Source organism: Siniperca chuatsi, linkage group LG3 (genome assembly GCF_020085105.1).
Source record: "Siniperca chuatsi isolate FFG_IHB_CAS linkage group LG3, ASM2008510v1, whole genome shotgun sequence".
NCBI lineage: Eukaryota > Metazoa > Chordata > Actinopteri > Centrarchiformes > Sinipercidae > Siniperca > Siniperca chuatsi.
The window spans coordinates 24,014,116-24,031,065 of NC_058044.1; the positions used below are offsets into that span (position 1 = coordinate 24,014,116).

Consider the following 16,950-nt stretch of genomic DNA (forward strand, 5'->3'; position numbering starts at 1 on the left):
TAATATTGAGTATTGAGAGCCTGAAGAATTGACCCATGTGTATTTTAAAGAGGTTGGTTCGATTACACAACCTCCAGTAACCGACTGTATTTGTTGAAGTACAGATGTTGGTCAAAAGATCAGCATACTCGGGCCTCTGTGAGGTACTCTGTCTAGCCATGAATCTGGAGCTATATTGAAATCACCACCCATTACCACTTTTTCTGTCACATAAGTAATTTTCTTTCTTTTATTGAATGGAAGTGAACCTAATTGTAACATCATGACTCACAATAGGGTAAATCTCTGGTCATGGAACTCCATTATCACCATAAGCCGGTGTCCATCTGTATAACTTTTATGTTCAATCACCTTGCCTGGTAGTCTATTAAGTAACACCATTACTCCGGCAGAGTGAGTTCCATGAGAAAAAATGGTTTAATCTCCCCGTTGCTGTTTCCAAAATTTTTCATCTGCTATCCGAGAATTGATCTCTTGTAAAAATACACAATTATGACCCAAAATTAAAAAAAGGCCTTTCGTTTAACAATATTTTTTAAATCTCTAACATTTATAGATATTAACGAAACAGACATTAATAACACCATAAACGCTTTTGAATGCACTATTTAGAATGATCCTGTGCAGGAATGAGTATGCAGTCCTAAAATGACAGGTCCATTGTACCACCCTAAATACTTTTTTTAGGCATGTGTACTATTCAAGAACAAAAAAGGGAACAAAAAATTTGTGTAGATTTAACTTGTGTTTCGCTACTTTAGACGAACATCAGGCTACCTGAGAGTGAAAGACATCATGTCTACCTTATGTCTACATATCAGGGCTCAATTCACTGACCATCAATAACTGCCCCTCTTTTAGGAAGGCCTTCCTTCTGTTGCGTCCGGCTTCTTCAACTTTTGGCCACAGCTTTGCCCGGGCATTTCGATCTCCTTTGGAAAAGTCCTCCCTGAAACGAATGTTCAGTTCTTTGCAGAGCCTGGCATCCTTTGATTTATTCCAGAGGTCGTTGCAGACAGAATTCCAACGACGATCTCTCTTGTATCCTCATTTTCCTTTTCCAGTAAGCCCAGTAACCTGAGGTCCCACCTTCTCTTGTATCTGGCATTTTCCAGGCACATTTCTTTCAGAGAGCGGTTTTCTTTAGTCAGAGACTCGATTTGTTTCCGCATTTTCCTCCTTGTTTTCTCTTGCTCACCAAATCTTTTTATTACTAAATTCCATTATCTTGCTTTCTTCAGTCTTTCTTTTTTTATTCTCTTGGGGTTGTGGCTGTGCAGCGGTGTGTGTTCGATTAGATGAGTTTTCGTACTCTTCTTCCATCTCCTCAATGTCATCCTCATCACGTGCCTCCTGAGAGCCGCTAAATCATAATCATGTTGAATCAAGCTGGCATGTTGTTGTTTAGCATTAGCCATGCCCTAGGTCTGAATAAACTCTCTTCTTCCTGGAGTAGCTTAAGTGTTAAAAACCTATTTCGAGCTGTAGTGTTGACACGTTTTAAGACGAAAAAAAAAGTTCTCTCTTTCAGACACTGCAGACATGAAGCCGCTCATTCCGCCATCTTGTTTCCTCCACCAGGTGAGTTTCCTCCCTTCACTGTGAAGCACTTTGTTTATCAACATAAAACGCTAACGTTATATAGATATAATTATTATTATTATAAATAATATAACCAGTAACTGCTGTTAATTGTAGCGGTTAGCTCGGTTAACGTTAGACCCGCGCAGCCAGCCGTGCTATTAAGTAGCCGACTCAGCCCCGGGGTCCCAGGAGGCAAACCCAGCTGAAACACCACTTCGTTGGTCTATGCGTGGTAATAACCAGGGAAACGGCTTCTACTATACGTAGCGTTACATACAGTCTTACGTCGATGCTCTGCCATGCGAAACCCTCCCGTTTATGAGGCTTATGTATTTCAGGGAACTCAAAACGTCAAGGATCAGTCCCTCGTCCGTTGATTTGCACTGCGCGTCGCGTAGAAAAAAGTTCGACACAATTCAACTCTGGTAGCCGGCGGGCGCGTGCGTGAGACAAGCACGACCGCGACAGTTTCACGGATCGCGCCCATTACTAGGCGCGTCAATCGCTCCCTGTGTGAAAACACCTTTGTAACTCTGTCTTGAGGCTTGGCTGTTGTTTTAAAGGTCTTCTTTTTCTCACAAGACACCATTCTGGCAATTCTAATATCCAGCCTTCAGCATGCATGACATGATTTATTCCAAGAATCCACAATCGAGCTGGATTTTCAAGAAATTTTACACACATAAAGTATAAATCATATAACAGACTCAAAGCATTTTATTTCCATTCCCACATTCAAAAATGGGGGAAAAAACTGGCAAAAGTAATCCACAGAAAAACAAAAGGTACCAAAGTCTTTCTCCCAAATTGTAACAATATCACTCTTTTTATTATATAAACCAAATTTAGGGGGGAAAAAATTCCTTCTTCATCTTTTATCCTTCCTTTGTTCCCATCTTTTTTACCCCTATTCAAAAAGCTGTCACACCCCTCGCCTCCTTCAAACTCATTGTATTGACGAATCTGTCACTGACTACTACTGTATCATCCAAAGCAAATGTACACTGATCCTTCAGATGCAAAACCTGTTTGTGAATCTAAAAACATCAGTTACATAAAAATTTAAAAAACACTAAAATTAACAAGCAACCAAAAACATTTTCTGGTACAAACTTTGAACTAAGAGACTGTGGAAATAGAACTAAACTGGGGTTCAGATTGTCTTGTATTTGAAGTGATTAATGATTGATTTGATTATCTCAATGGTCACAGTCTAGGTCAAATCAAGTGCCAACATCTTTTTGTTTCCAAATGTCTACGTACTGGAAAACACTAGCAGAATATCAACGAAAAAAATATAGATCCCTGTAGTCAATTTTGCTGGCAAAATCCATGATTAATCTTAAAAGCCCTTCGGTGCCTGTACTCATGATGCACATGCTGAATATTCAATTAGCAGCTTGTCTCTCTACCTGTTGTCTGTTTTTAAATTTCAGTGGCTATTACTCTTTGGCAGTGTCCTAGCTGTTATCTTTTTTAAGTATACTGTGCTCTTCTCTCGTTGTGAATTGAGGTGGTGTGTTGGTGTGTAAAGGGCAATCATATTACTCTGAAATACGTCAAACATACACCGCTGTACACACACACAAACACACACACACACACACACTGTGAAAACACAGACACAGAGCATGCACACAAAGTAGGCTGGGGCAGGCTACAAACCCCTCCAGACAAAAATGAATTTGCACCCCTACTGTGCACACATCATATGAACACCAACTAACTATCCAAAACATGCTCATAGGCAGGTACTCATGCGCGCCTACTCATGCAGGATCTCACACACATGCAGGATCTCACACACGTACACACACACCTCAGCAATTTGGCAAAGTTAGTCATTGTAAAGGTGCGGATTAGTCCCAGTTTCACAAAGTTGTTTTTATTTGCCATTTAGTATTGGGATATTTTTGCCAGTCAAAGACACTTAATTTCACAGTGCAACACAGTATGACAAACACTGACATTAGGGTCAAGACATATCATATGGGTGAGGTTAAAAAAAAGTCCATACAAAAAAGAAAAAAGGTAAAATAAAATAAAATAAAAAGTGCAAAAACAACTTAACAGTCACTGAAAATAGCATTAATTCAAATATTTTTTGCGTTAATTGTGCGAATTTAAGTCCACTATAGAAACAAAAATTATCAGTAGCAGCAAAAAAACAAAAATGAAAAGAATATGGACCATTTTTAAAACATTATAAAGATCACAATGACATTGCCAATCACTGTTTTACTTAAGATATCAAAATGGCATCAAATGGATATCAGTACGAATGTAGACATATACACACTCACTCTTGCGCAAATACACACACACACACACACACACACACACTTGGTCACAGTTAACAGGTGCCAAGGACATTGCGGTGGGAGTCAAGTTTTAGCTCGGTACCATATCAAAAACAACACATATTTCACACACTGTTAACACAGAATGCCTAAGTAAGGATTTACAAACTGCACATGCACACACACACACACGCACGCACACATACAAAACCTTAAAGAGACAACTAAGGATGTGATTTTCTTTCTACGATTTCCTCTCCTCTGGTGAGAAAAGAAATGTTAGCCCTAATCCTCCCTTTCTACAGAAATGGTTTCTGTGAAGCCATGAGGAAAGACACTTGCTCTTATTTTTTTGTCCTCTCTTTTGATCAGGTAGAAAATGTGACAGGAATATGTCTGATAGATGGATAGCTCTGTGAAGCAGCACTCTGGTCAAAATGAAGGTAGGAAACATAGATGCGGATAGCGAGACTATCTTACAGTTAAGTAGAATTCAGTGACTACAGATGAAGTAATTTATATTGAATCCTATTCCCCCAGAAAAGAAAGATATCACCCAGAAAATGAACAGAGTTTAGACACCTGCCTGTCTGTCCCTAACTACATGTAGTAGGTCTCAAAAAGTCTAAATAACAGTGCCACCCACAGTCAGTTCCATGTACTGCATGTACAAGTGTATTTGTGTGAGTCTTTGTACGTTGGTCTGTCTCTGTCGGTCAAGCTGTCAGTTACTCTTAAGTTTAAGAATCCCATTAAAATCTCAACTGTCCCTGTCCTCCCAGCCAAGTAACAGACCTTTCTGTAGCTCTTCTTCACTGCCTTGTTACTGACTTCCCTCCCTCTCTTTCCCTGAACTTTCTCTGTGCTGGTCTCTTTCCCTGCCTCCCTCTTTCCCAACTTGTCTATCCTTCCGTCTCTCCTCCATGTCCTTCTCTCTGTCCCTCTTTATCTGTCCCTACCAGTTAGTTTTTCTGTGTCGGGTCCCTGCCTAGTTAATCTAGAGGTGTCCCTCGGTCCCTCCCTCCCACCCGCCCACCCTCCCTCTATGGACAAACACATAGGGCGTGGGGGCCGTCCGTCAGGGGGAGCGGCCAATAGCGTCCCTCTCCCTCCCCCCAGATCTGGGCAGTGCAATACACAGATGGATGAGTTTCCCATTCACCCTCCTCCTGCTGGCTCACCTAGGAGGACGGATAAAAGGGAGAGTGGACACAAAGAAGTTAACTTCGGTTTAAACATTTACATACCTTTGATTTGAGTTTTAATAATGATGCATGTAGGATTACCTCTTGGGTGGGTGTATAGAATCTAAACGCCATAGCAGGCTGCCAGTCTCTCCTTCAGCAGTGGGGGGAACTGCTCTGAGAACTGCTGCCAGTTCTCCTCCCCGACCTGCTCCTTAAAACCGTGCAGGATCTGCAGGAAGGGGCAGAAGAAGAAACTTCCTTAGCAGTTGAGCCACAGACACACGCACGCACACTTTTACAGCTAGGGCCAGTAGTTGATAATTCCTTCTTCAACTATGTGATACTTTAACAGTTCCCTTATCGATTCCTTTTTCAAGACCACAGATCAGGCCTCATAAGAGCAACAGAGTCCTGCATTTGTGTGTTTGATTAACTGCAACAAGGCTGAATTACCAACCAGGCAAAGTGGGCAAATGCCCCTGGGTTCCAGTGTCAAACTTAAAAGACAACATTGGCATATCTCTTGTTGTCATGCTGACCCTCTCACTTGCCAATTATTAATGTAAAAATATTGATTAGTGCAGCTTTAAGAAAATAAAGTGCCGTAAACTAGGTGAAAGTCACTTTCAACTCAAACAGAAATAGTGTAATGATAGTGATACAGAACAGGCTTGGATTCACACTGCTGTCAAATGTCCCAACAGGAATATTATATTAGTATTACAGAAATTCTCGGATTAGTGCAGATACATGCATCGGTGGATTTTTCACAGTGAATTTGACACTAAATTTGAAAGCAGAGCATTTGGCCTTTATGTGGTAAGCGCCTGAGGGGGAGTGTGTTCACTTAATTTATCTGCAGAACAAGAGCAGTGTCAGCGTTCATAGCAAAAAACTGAGATAAACAAACTCTGCTTCGCCTGAGGTCTCTACACCTCACAGTGACTCACACAGCAGGGAGAGAGGAGAAGGAAGACTGTGATGCTTTCATGGTGAATTAAGCCTTTGGATGGAACTGGTTGTGGAAACACAAGAACTTGCTCTTCAATATGACCTGGACTTTGTTTCTACCCCTGATCAACACACTATTGCGCGTCACCCAGTGAGCCTCTCACCTTGTAAAACATGTCTCTCAAATCGTCCTTAGGATTCACCCAGGAGGCCACTGCATCACAGAAGAAGATGAAGTCCTGAACAAACACAGAGGAAGAGGTGTGAAGATTCGAAAAATGAATGGTCTCAACATCAAGACCTGACACATCTGTGGGTTTACAGCCAAATACACAGACTTTACAAGCAATAACTTAATGCCTACAGTCTACAATGCCTTACCTGCACCACACCTCCTGGGTTCACACCAATCATCATGCAAATCCCGCGGAAGGCAGAATCTTTCTCCTCGTTGTCTCTGATGTTCCGCAGAGATGTACACCTGCAGCATGCAATTATTAACCAAGTAACAGCTGTTAAAGTTGATGCTGTCACTACTAAGAATTCAACTCTTCAACTTGTCTTGTCTATGAGAGAACATTTTTGAGATCTTACAAATGAGAACAAGTGAGCTAAAAGCCAAATAAATGGTCACCGCCAAACATTAATTATCTTGCCTTGTGGGAGGACATTTGTCTTTTTTCTAAGCCGGAGAAAACCCACAGACTTCATTGTTTCATTCTCACTACTTGCTGATGCCAAGATCATTTCGAGAATTTATTTGAGGAATGTCAATACTGCAGCCCTTGTAATGCTGTGATTGTGTTCTGCAGCAATGTGATCACACAAAAACGAGAGGAGGAAAAAATTTGAAAAATTAGAACAGAAATGAATTAATTGCCTGATATGGGGGAAAAATGTCACAAATGTGTCTTGCAAGTATGGATAAACTAACATAATTATTTGCAGAATGGAAAGAGAGAAAAGAAGAGAGAGAATGTGGTAAGACCACAGGGATAAGAGGGACAGTGCACGTGTCTGCTGAGTGTGTGATATATGGCAACTGCCAATACTGACTGTTGTCATAGCAAGTGGAATGAAAGACCGAAAAGGAGATTGAACGGTCTCTCACCAAGGTCGGATAAACTGCGGTAGCATGGCAGCAACTTCCTGAGGACACACATAGCCCAGTCGACCGATAGTGATTGCTGGAGGAGGAGAAAGAGGAGTCAGGACTGCTTTAGAACAGTGTGTGTGCAGTATCATGACACTAACTGCACTCACTTCTCCCATGTGAACCATTAATTGCCTTTTCTAAATTTTCTGTCAGTCCTAACATATAACTACTAGTCTGTCTACTTCCCTTTGAAAAACAAGTTTAAAAAAAAAATGAAATGTGTGTATTCATATACCAGTGTTCTCCAGCAGGGTCTTGGGGGTGTTGGGTCGATTAATAATCTCAACCAGCTGGTTCAGAACCATAGCGATGTACGGCTGCATCTCCACTCCTGATAGAATGGTAAATTTAAGTGAGACACACGTGTCAATACACTGCATTTCATATTCACCCACACAAGCACTTAACAGCATCACATAAAAATAGATTTGCAGCTACTCACCCATCTGCATACAGATCTCTCCTATGGCCCAGGTAGCATTGTTGCAGACGGAGATGAACTCTGGGTTCAGATTTGTCCCAAGGATAGGCATGAATTCAGCTGCAGGACACACACACACACAATTGACACACAAAACGGATGATGATGGCAACATTATGCATGTAATTTATGTGTAGAGTGAATGAGATAATTACCAATACACGGTTTGACATGAGGGAAGCAGGCCTTGGTCAAGTCACCGAGTAGAGCAAATGAACTCTGTCTTACTTCAGGCATCGTATCCTGGGACAAAAGAGACAGAGAGACAAAGAGAAATGTGAACACACACCGTCAACAGACCTAAGGAATTGTCCAGTGGCACGACTAGTAGCTCACTGTGGCTGTTCTTCTTGTTCCATTACAGTCTTGCAAAAAGTAAAAAAAATTATCAGCTCACTAAAAGCACCGAAAACGAATGTTGTCTTGTTTTGCAGATGCACTTTTTAAGTGATCAATGGCAGCCAGCACTAAAATCGTGACAAATACAGTGCACTCCTGTGGCTAGTTAACAATACAGTTTGCATGAGCAGTAGCAAAGACAGCTCTGACACAACTGTAGGCAGGCTATAACTGAACAGGGAGGCTCTATCAATGAGATAATATTGTGTGCAGGTAATTTGAATCCAGCGCGGAATGGCGTACTCCACCACCAACAATGAAAACGTCTTTATAGAGAGGTAATAACAGAATGTAAATACATTAACACACACACACACACACACACACACACGGGCTCTCCTCACCTGCATGCACTGGAAAAGCAGAGTCATGATGTTACTGCGGGCCACAAGCGTGTCCACGTGGCCCCCCAGTCCCTCAGCCAAGCCGCTTAAAAGATCCAGAGCCACAATCATGAAGTCCTTGTCAGGTGCTTCGTACTGGTCTGGCTGCTGACTGTACATCTGAGACACACACACACACACACACAGAAGAGAAGGTGGAGAGAAAAGGTCAGAAGTGGGACGTTAAGGGGTACTTATGTAAAACAGCAAAAATATAAATTGCCTCTGCAAAGTCCATGTGACTGCATGTGTGTGGCTCACCATGGCCTGAGCCAGTGTCTTCTGGACCAGGGTGACACAGCGCTGGTAGACGGGCTCACAGTAGGGGAGGAAGCCGCTCTGTAGCGCTGTGGCAACAGATGACAGACACTCGAGCAGAGGGAAGAGATCCTTGTCTTCATCCTTCAGCTCGTTCCACTTGGCTATCAGCGGAGGCATCAGCTTCTGGATGTACTCCTAAAAACACAAGCGTGTGATTTTGGCCTGTTAATTACTTGTTCCTTTACCACTACAGAAAATTTCAATACGTTACACACAAAACATTTATGATTTTGTGCTCACAGGCTGGTTGAGATGGTGTCCCACAGAGTCCGCCAGTGTTCCTATAGCATCATAGAGGATGAGCAGGTTCTTGTGCTGGTACTTCCCAAAAGCAAAAACCAGCGTGTCCAGGATGAAGCTCAGGTAAGGCACCAGCTCTGTACAAGCCTCCTCCTCCAGGGTGGCAAACGCGCTGTAGGAAAGACGAGATGGGTTAGAAGGGTGTATGAGCAAATGCGAGAAAAAGTTGGAAGGACAAACATATGGAAAAACTAAGAGCTGTACCTGCATGCTGCTTCCTGTACCCTCTTATTGCCATCTAAGATGCGTTTGAGCAGCTCGGTCATAAGGGGTTTGAGATGAGCGTCAGGGGGCTGACTGACGACCCAGTGGGCGTAGCGGCTGAGGGTCCAGCAAGCAATGGAGCGGACCAGGGCCTTCTTGTCACACAAACACTGGATGAGGTGGGGGATGAGCTCAGGCAAGTAAGGTACCATGCCTTGCATACAGCCTGGAAGAACAAAGGTTTTATGCATGTTAAAAGCATAATTGCAACATTTTGGGAAATACACAAATTCTCTTTCTTGCCAAGAGTTAGATGAGAAGATCGATACCATTCTATCATCTGTACATGAAAAGCTACCACCAGCAGCTGATTAGCCAGCAGCTTAGCATAAATACTGGAAACGGGGAAATAGCTAAATCCACCGACCAGCACTCGGCAAGCTTTTTGTTCATCGCTGTTGTGAAAATAAGATATATTCTGATCTTCATCTCAAGCAATAAAAATATAAAGACATATTCAAGGAAACTTAAGGATTACAGCTCACCTTATTGTCCAAGAAATAACTCATTTGCAACTGTTTACATATTTACCCATAGTTACAGTCAGTGAAAAATCTAAACTTAAAGAGTAACTAAACCCCCAAACCACATTTTCAACTGAAAATCAATGTATATGGGTATTTAGTAGTGTTTTTGATGGAATTAGGTACAAATCTTGACATTTTAGTGTAAAGTATTTGAATTCTACATATTGTGTTATAAATATGCATGCTTTTGTCACCAACCAAACCCCCTGTTTAGCTGTAATTTGAGAAAGTAGAGGCACTTCAGCCAAAACCTTAGGGTTTAGTTGCTCTTTAATAATCTAAACAGTAAAAAAAAAGTATACCTATTTGACTTCAGTGTACTGTTTCAATAGAAAGTCTGCTGTGTCTCACCCTCAGCGATAGCCCCCAGCACTAGGATGCCAGACTCCTTGATGACCCAGTCAGGGTGGAAAAGCAGGCCTTTGAGCAGGGGCAGGAGATGAGGAAGCAACTCCTCACGAAAGACGTTGGCAAGAACATCCAAAGCCGCGGCCGAACACTTCCCTGAAGGGGGACATCACCATCATCATTAGATATCTTTGAAACTGTAATAATGCTCTCTGTTGTTATGGTTGAAAACTTTAAACATAGGCCCTTACTCAAAAAATGTTGATAAAGTCTAAGAATGCACTTTAAGAGCAAGAACTGCCACACAGTCACCAGAGAGGATTACTAAAGCTGCATGTCTGTAACTTACGTAGGTTCCAGTCGGACAGTGTATCATCGTCGTCGTCCTCGTCATCATCAATGTCTTCCCCCTCCTCACCCTCCCCTCCTTCATGCTGCAGAGTGACGGTGCGGGACTTGTGGAAGCGAGGCTTGATGTCTTGCTCACTGTCTGGAATTGCCTCATCCTCTTCAACATCACCCTGGAGGGGACAACAGAGAGAAAGGTAAAAGCAGAATGGACACGTGAAACAGGAAGAGACAGGAAGAGAAGGCAGAGTGTTTCTATGACGAGCTGGGAACATTGATGTGATTTATCCAGGGGGGCTCACCTTTAGAAGAATAATGTCAATCTCAGAGTATTTCATCCCATTCACCAGGATAGGAATCAGTCTAAAAAAAGAGACAGACAACCATATTACTACTCAGATGAAATTCATACAATACTTTATTTTCACTTCCCTGTCCAACAACCTGTTGGCACAGGAGCACTTACTGGACCAGGTGGCCAGACAGGGCCTCTTTACAGATGGGCTGTTCAGCCAAAGTCAGCCAGAACTCACAGGCCTCCAGAGCCACGTTCTCATCTGGGTCCTGCGTCCGCTGCAGCATGTACTGGTGACAGACAACAAGAGGTGATGATGATGAGGAGGAGGAGGAGGAGGAAGGGAAAGCCACATGTTTTCTGTTTGAATTGGTGTGTGAGATCAGGTCCCACCCTCACCTGGATGATGCTGTGCATGTGTGGGATGAGGCGGTCAATGCGGACTTCCAGCAGCATGACTAGAGCCCTGCACACGTTCTTCCGCACTTCACTGTCCTCGTCACCGGCCAGTGCAAACAGACTCTGGATACGAAAAGGACAAGGAGAGAAGGAAAGAAAGGGGATGGGTGACAGACAGAGAAGGGAAGGATGGGCGGGGTCAGCAAATATCGGGGATGACAAGAAATGGGGTGGGAAAAGGTTAACAGAGAGTTAACAGAAGCAACTCCCAAACATGCACTTGTTATGCTTTGCCACCTTTACATCTTGACATTGTGTTTGGAAAGGACCTGAACAGGGTTTCAGAGTCTCCCCCCACCCCACAGCCATTGATGATACAAGTCTATCTGGTCCATACAAACTAACTTCAATACTAAACTAACTCTATGCAGACTACTGTGTAATATGCATGTCCAGCGATTACCAAACTAACTTCAGCTTGGTGTCTTACATGCAGAGCAGTGATGAGTTTTTTCCTCACACATCAGTACCTTACTGTGCGGAAATATTTTTCCATAAAGGCTGCCTGGTAGTCTGCCTACTTAGGACATAGTAACATTTCCATAACATTTTCATTATTTGAATCAAAGCAGTTACTTTGCAAGTAACTGCACACTCCATATTCCTACATTATGATGCTCTTACGTATTATGGTTTTATGTATGGTGTGCAAACCAACCAGGAGAAACTAGAGAGTGATGCTTTAAATGCTGTGCCTCGATCACTGAAATCATTTTGAAACAACATAATTGACTCTGAACAGACAGATGCATTGTTACATATTCCATCTCTGAAAGGGGAGTCTTATAAGTAAAATGGGATGGAGGTACATGAGGTATGAAAACAATGGAAATTAAACCAAAACAAAATCCTGTAGTGCTCACCTCAATGAAGGTGTCAATGTTATCCATTAGAGCCTGAGCTCGACCAATGATGAACTGGTTCACACACGCTATAGCATGGGACCTGAGAGAAACACAAACAAGTGGGATCTATAATGATGATTCTAACAGGGAGATTTAAAGTGGAAAGGCTGAGGAGGAGAGACAAAGTGCCAATAGAGACAGAGTCAGAAAGCAAAAGACTGGTGTTTCACTGACCTGATCTTGGGGCTGCAGTGCTTGAAAAATTGTAGGAATTTGGGGATCATGATGTTGAGAGGTCTGTTCAGAGCATCGCTATCCAACAACTCTGATGAATCCTCGCAGATCTTCTGCAACGCTCCAAAAGAACCCTGAAAGGCAGAGAAAATCATAAAGAAAGAATGTTAAAGACAAAAGAAACAGATATAAATCTGATTATTACATAACATTACAAAGCTATTTGTGCGTGCAGGCAGGTGAGCCTGACCTCACAGGTGTTATAGTCCTCCGAGTTGAGCAGATTACAGAGCTGAGGCAACAGTTCCGGCCAGGTCTGCAGCTCTCCCTTTGAGGCTATGGTCGTGATCAGGATACCTTTATGATAGATAATAAAAAAGGTAACACAAAGATAAATCAGGCTTTAAAATTCAGGAGTAACTAATAACTTAACTCGCCATCGCATTCAGTCATATAAATCATTTTGATAATACAGCGCTTGCTCCCACACAGCCACATTACCTGTAAAAATCAACCACCTACATAGCAGTCTGACTCACACTGGCTAGGAAATGCAGCAAACACTAGCTTTCTCTTTCTCCATCTTCTCTTTCTCACTCAAGCACCCACCGATCGTAGCTCTGATGAGCGGTGAAGGGTCTCCAATGTTGTTGAGGCATTCTCGTTTGATGAAGTCAGCAACGTTGGGAGGGAAGTTCTGGTAGTGAGCCTTAACATTGTTCTTCAGTATCAGACCGCTCAGAGAGCGAGTGGGCTCGTCTTGAGAAGGAAGGAGAGAGGGAGAGTATAAATAAAAATGGGAAAGAGGAGGTTAGATACAGAAATATTTGCAGGGGGACAAGTGAGGTTAGGGAGGTTATCAGTAAATGACAATCCTGTTCTATTGTTAGTGTCTTTATTTTTGACACGCACATACATACCCTCAGATTTGAGGCTTGTGAGGACAAAGATGAGATAGTTGTTGAAATCTGGAAACTGGTTAAGTTGCTCCAGTTTCTGCAGGCTCTGTTAAGGAGTTCAACCATCCACACACACACACACACATAGCAAAAGCTCACACACACACCTTGTGTTCCTGTCTAACATTTGGGTAGTGTGGATTAGAATACAATCACAATCAAGCACACTGATGCAACACACCCAGTAAGTTTTCACTGTCACCCACTTTGATGCACAAGCTCTCGTGGGGGCAGCAAAATCTCACACCTTTTTCTCTCACCCTCACTATCAAGCACACACAGCCTGCATACAGTATGTATCAGTGTTTGCTGGTGTCTTAAAATTGTGTTAATTAAGATGCATAACAACAAGCACACAAACACCGACAGATAAAAGGATACTTCTTGCACAGCTCTCTGTGTTGCTGTGTCTGGGGACTGGGAGTCCTTGAGTAGCTGAAGCACTTGCTGCAGACCCTGTTCATCTGGCTGCCACTCCATCCTACAGGACACAAACACACACATTACCTGTTTATGAAGCATGCACAACAGCCCCACCTGTGACCTCAGCACTCCGTACGTTACTACTCAAATAACGTAGAAGTGATGTAAGCTACACAGTAACGATTACAGATGGGGCTAACAATAGCTAATAGCAACAACTTGTCAAATACTAACTGTTAACCTCACAATTAACGGTAGCTACTTGAATCTTTATTTTCAACAGAATACTACATTCCGTTTAAATATGTGTCAACATTGTAGCAAAACACTGCCGTGACAGCGTTATTAATTATGAACATTTTCCGTTTCTGGCTACATGAAACCTAAAAGTACCACTACAAAGTCGTCCTTTAGTAAGTTCACGTTACAGTTGCGTGAACAAGTAGCCACACCAACTATCAACCGCGATCTGACCAGCCTTTTCCACATTAGTTAGGCCCAGACGGCACAGGCGCAAATGTCTGATTCATTCAGCTAGCAAGCTAGCTTAGCGTCGCTATGATACGTGACACGTACAAGATTCACACAGAAAACAGCTGTAAAACGCTATCTTACGTTAACTATCGGGACGCCACTTTGCGCTGTCAAAGTAGTGTTTGTAATCAAAGCAACAAAGACGACGCAAATGGAGCGCATTAATGCTCATAACAGTGCAGTCGTATATCAACCCCCAACAGCTACCAGTAGCATTGCTAGCTAGCATCATCTTGAAAGTACCGCGAAAGATTTTACCTGGTCACTCCGATGTGGTAGATCTATATTTCTATAGACAGTAGTGCAGTTACAATCTAACAACTAACATTAAATAAAATATGACTGCGATCTGTGTAGCTGAATACAAACGTCTGATCTCAGCGAATCTGTGTGGTTGCTGTGCTAGCTGTTATGTGACAGAGATTGCATGCCTTGCAATCAAGCCGGGTGATCAGTTTGATAATGTTCGGCTTCCGTACTGGACAGACTGTCGTGCAAGGTAACCGTGTAAGTTATGGAGCTGAGCCACTGAGTTTACCGTTTGTTAGACAGCCTGCATACAGTATACATCAGTGTTTGCTGGTGTCTTAAAATTGCGTTAATTGATTAAGATACATAACATACTAATAATTCTGTGAACAGACATGTTATGTGCATTGTTTTGTGTTGTGTTTCATTTCTGACCACCAGATGGTGTCAGCTTCAAATTCCTAGAGCATTTAACTACGGTATAATTGATTTGTATGAAGTGATACAGGGCGTGGACACCAGTGCAAACTGACAACAACTACTACCACTGTGAAGCTTGTTATGTTCAGTTTTTATGTGTCTCAACACGGCTATGATAATTCATCTCTGACAGGAGGGTGAGCAAATTCTCACTGAAATAAACAACCAAAGTCCAGCATTACGGGCTTCACAGAGGCAGTATGCTGCAGGTCTATTGTACTGGATTTCAGTGCTTTGTAAATATGATCATATATGGCGTCTAGCCTCACAGAAAGCAGCTATAATTCAGTGAATATCAGGCAACTCTGTGTATTCTTAGTCACTACCATTTCCTTTCATTTCGAAATCCTTGTCAAAGCTAAAAAGCTTTAAAAAGTGGAAGTTTTCTAACAGCATGACATATCATTTTAGTATCTTTTTTGTAAGAGGAACAGAGACTTTCATACCAACTACACAAAGCTTTATTAAACATATATATATAAATATCAATATGTGATAATCACAGTAAACATGATTTGAGTACACAGTCACATTCCTGTATCAATAGTCAACATATGGCGGCGAGTTGGATGGGATGTGGAATTTTAAGAATTCTAGGAAAAGAGTAGAGCTCTGCATTAGTGACAGGACAAGACATATATTTAAGAAACAAGGTTCAACAGAGAGAGCTGATTTCACTCTTGCTACAGCCCCACTTGCAACAGGCGTTGGACAGTCCGACCACTACATCCCGTCCTTTCCTATCTGCACTCCGTAGAGCCTCCAGCACCTCCTCTGAGATTGGCGAGCGAGCTGAGCGGCTGAATCCAGCAGCCACAGATGCCACATTCGATGTTTGATCGCTCCATGCTTGGGACTCTGCAGGATCCTGCTCGCTGGGAAGTTGAGGGATGGGATTTGTGCTCCATGGGTCAAAGGCCTCTTCTCCAATAAGAGCTGATAAAAAGCAAGGGCAAATCTCTTAATATTAAAGTTTGAATCTAGGAAAATATCATAAACTTGTATCCATAGTGTCTCACACACACTCTTACCTGAGTCTCCTACGCTTCTCCTCCAGCGAGAACCACCACAGGTAAAGATGACAGCTCGTATGAACTCTCTTCCACACAGTTTCACCCCATAGAAAGAAGGATGGCCATCATTGGGCCGTACCCTGTCTACCAACAACACCAACAAGCCCAGGGTCAAGAGTGCTGCCTTCCACATAGTGAGAGTGAAAAGATGTCGTAGGTGTCTCAAAGGCTGGAAATTGCTTGAGATGTCTGTGTGGTTTGTATTTCTTTCTGGTCAGCCCCTACCTTATATAGGCCTCAGCATCTCACAGAAGGACCTCAACTCACCTCCACTCTTTGTCATGCCCAGAGATAAGACCGGAGACCTTTAGGGGCAACAATGCACGTAGAGAAAAAGAAAAGTTATGATTAAGTAGCGAATGATGCCAGAGGTGATGTCAACAGAGCTCTTGCTATCTAATCACCTGTGACCTTTTGTTGGCCTTTCTGTCCCTGACATCAGTTGGGCTGTGCTGTGTGTCGCCAGCACAATCTCCATCTTTCCGTCTGCTCTGCCATGCCGAGATCAGTATCCATGCACCCCGATGATAACTAGAGTGCTATACGTTGGTGTTCACTACAAGTGACACACACACACATACACTACAGAGAGATTTCAGAGGCCAACTGGTGATACTGCTGTGACTCAAATAAATTGTGAACTTCTGAATGTTGTGCAATATTAATTATTTATATGAGCCTATAGAGAGGGCAATGATATGGGGCGGTAGCAACATTTGTTTGAAGTGAGTGACATTCCATCATTTTCCATCTATCTGCTTGACATTCTGAGCAATCAAAAAAGTTAACACTAGAAGTGGTCATTTGACGTAAGACTCTGGTGAAAGTGACAGACAGGGACTGTCTACCA

The 16,950-nt window shown here is 42.6% G+C and overlaps 2 protein-coding genes across 3 annotated transcripts; both read right to left on the reverse strand.

Moving 5' to 3' along the window:
* Positions 1 to 3,447: 3,447 nt before the first annotated feature.
* Positions 3,448 to 14,784, reverse strand: LOC122873933 (transportin-2). Of its 2 annotated transcripts, none has more exons than XM_044191312.1 (24): positions 14,557 to 14,784; positions 13,723 to 13,822; positions 13,303 to 13,378; positions 12,992 to 13,141; positions 12,633 to 12,739; positions 12,383 to 12,516; positions 12,167 to 12,248; positions 11,244 to 11,366; positions 11,016 to 11,134; positions 10,852 to 10,912; positions 10,551 to 10,722; positions 10,205 to 10,357; positions 9,267 to 9,492; positions 9,003 to 9,174; positions 8,703 to 8,897; positions 8,403 to 8,561; positions 7,815 to 7,908; positions 7,621 to 7,719; positions 7,414 to 7,509; positions 7,134 to 7,209; positions 6,404 to 6,503; positions 6,187 to 6,261; positions 5,171 to 5,300; positions 3,448 to 5,065 (listed from the first exon to the last, which is right to left on the reverse strand). In XM_044191312.1, the coding sequence occupies exons 2-23, from the start codon at positions 13,819 to 13,821 to the stop codon at positions 5,193 to 5,195; spliced, it is 2,676 nt and encodes an 891-aa protein (XP_044047247.1). In that variant the 5' UTR covers position 13,822; positions 14,557 to 14,784; the 3' UTR covers positions 3,448 to 5,065; positions 5,171 to 5,192. The 2 variants fall into 2 exon arrangements, with proteins under 2 accessions (XP_044047247.1, XP_044047248.1); XM_044191313.1 differs by having other exon boundaries at positions 7,815 to 7,902; positions 14,557 to 14,783.
* A 686-nt stretch (positions 14,785 to 15,470) lies between these two features.
* Positions 15,471 to 16,882, reverse strand: rln3b (relaxin 3b). Its single transcript, XM_044191344.1, has 3 exons — positions 16,505 to 16,882; positions 16,059 to 16,405; positions 15,471 to 15,963 (listed from the first exon to the last, which is right to left on the reverse strand). Exons 2-3 carry the CDS (start codon positions 16,231 to 16,233, stop codon positions 15,683 to 15,685), a joined length of 456 nt encoding a protein of 151 aa, XP_044047279.1. The 5' UTR covers positions 16,234 to 16,405; positions 16,505 to 16,882; the 3' UTR covers positions 15,471 to 15,682.
* Positions 16,883 to 16,950: the final 68 nt, after the last annotated feature.

What these genes read in the sequence shown, in the direction of transcription:
- LOC122873933 (XM_044191312.1), bottom strand. Translation starts at nt 13,821, where the DNA reads ATGGAGTGGCAGCCAGATGAACAGGGTCTGCAGCAAGTGCTTCAGCTA. An exon ending in GACACCATCTCAACCAGCCT is followed by an intron (nt 8,898 to 9,002) that starts GTGAGCACAAAA and finishes TTGTGTTTTTAG; the next exon opens with GAGTACATCCAGAAGCTGAT. An exon ending in TGCTTTTCCAGTGCATGCAG is followed by an intron (nt 7,909 to 8,402) that starts GTGAGGAGAGCC and finishes CTGTCTCTTTTG; the next exon opens with TCCCAGGATACGATGCCTGA.
- rln3b (XM_044191344.1), bottom strand. Translation starts at nt 16,233, where the DNA reads ATGTGGAAGGCAGCACTCTTGACCCTGGGCTTGTTGGTGTTGTTGGTA. An exon ending in GAGAAGCGTAGGAGACTCAG is followed by an intron (nt 15,964 to 16,058) that starts GTAAGAGTGTGT and finishes GCTTTTTATCAG; the next exon opens with CTCTTATTGGAGAAGAGGCC.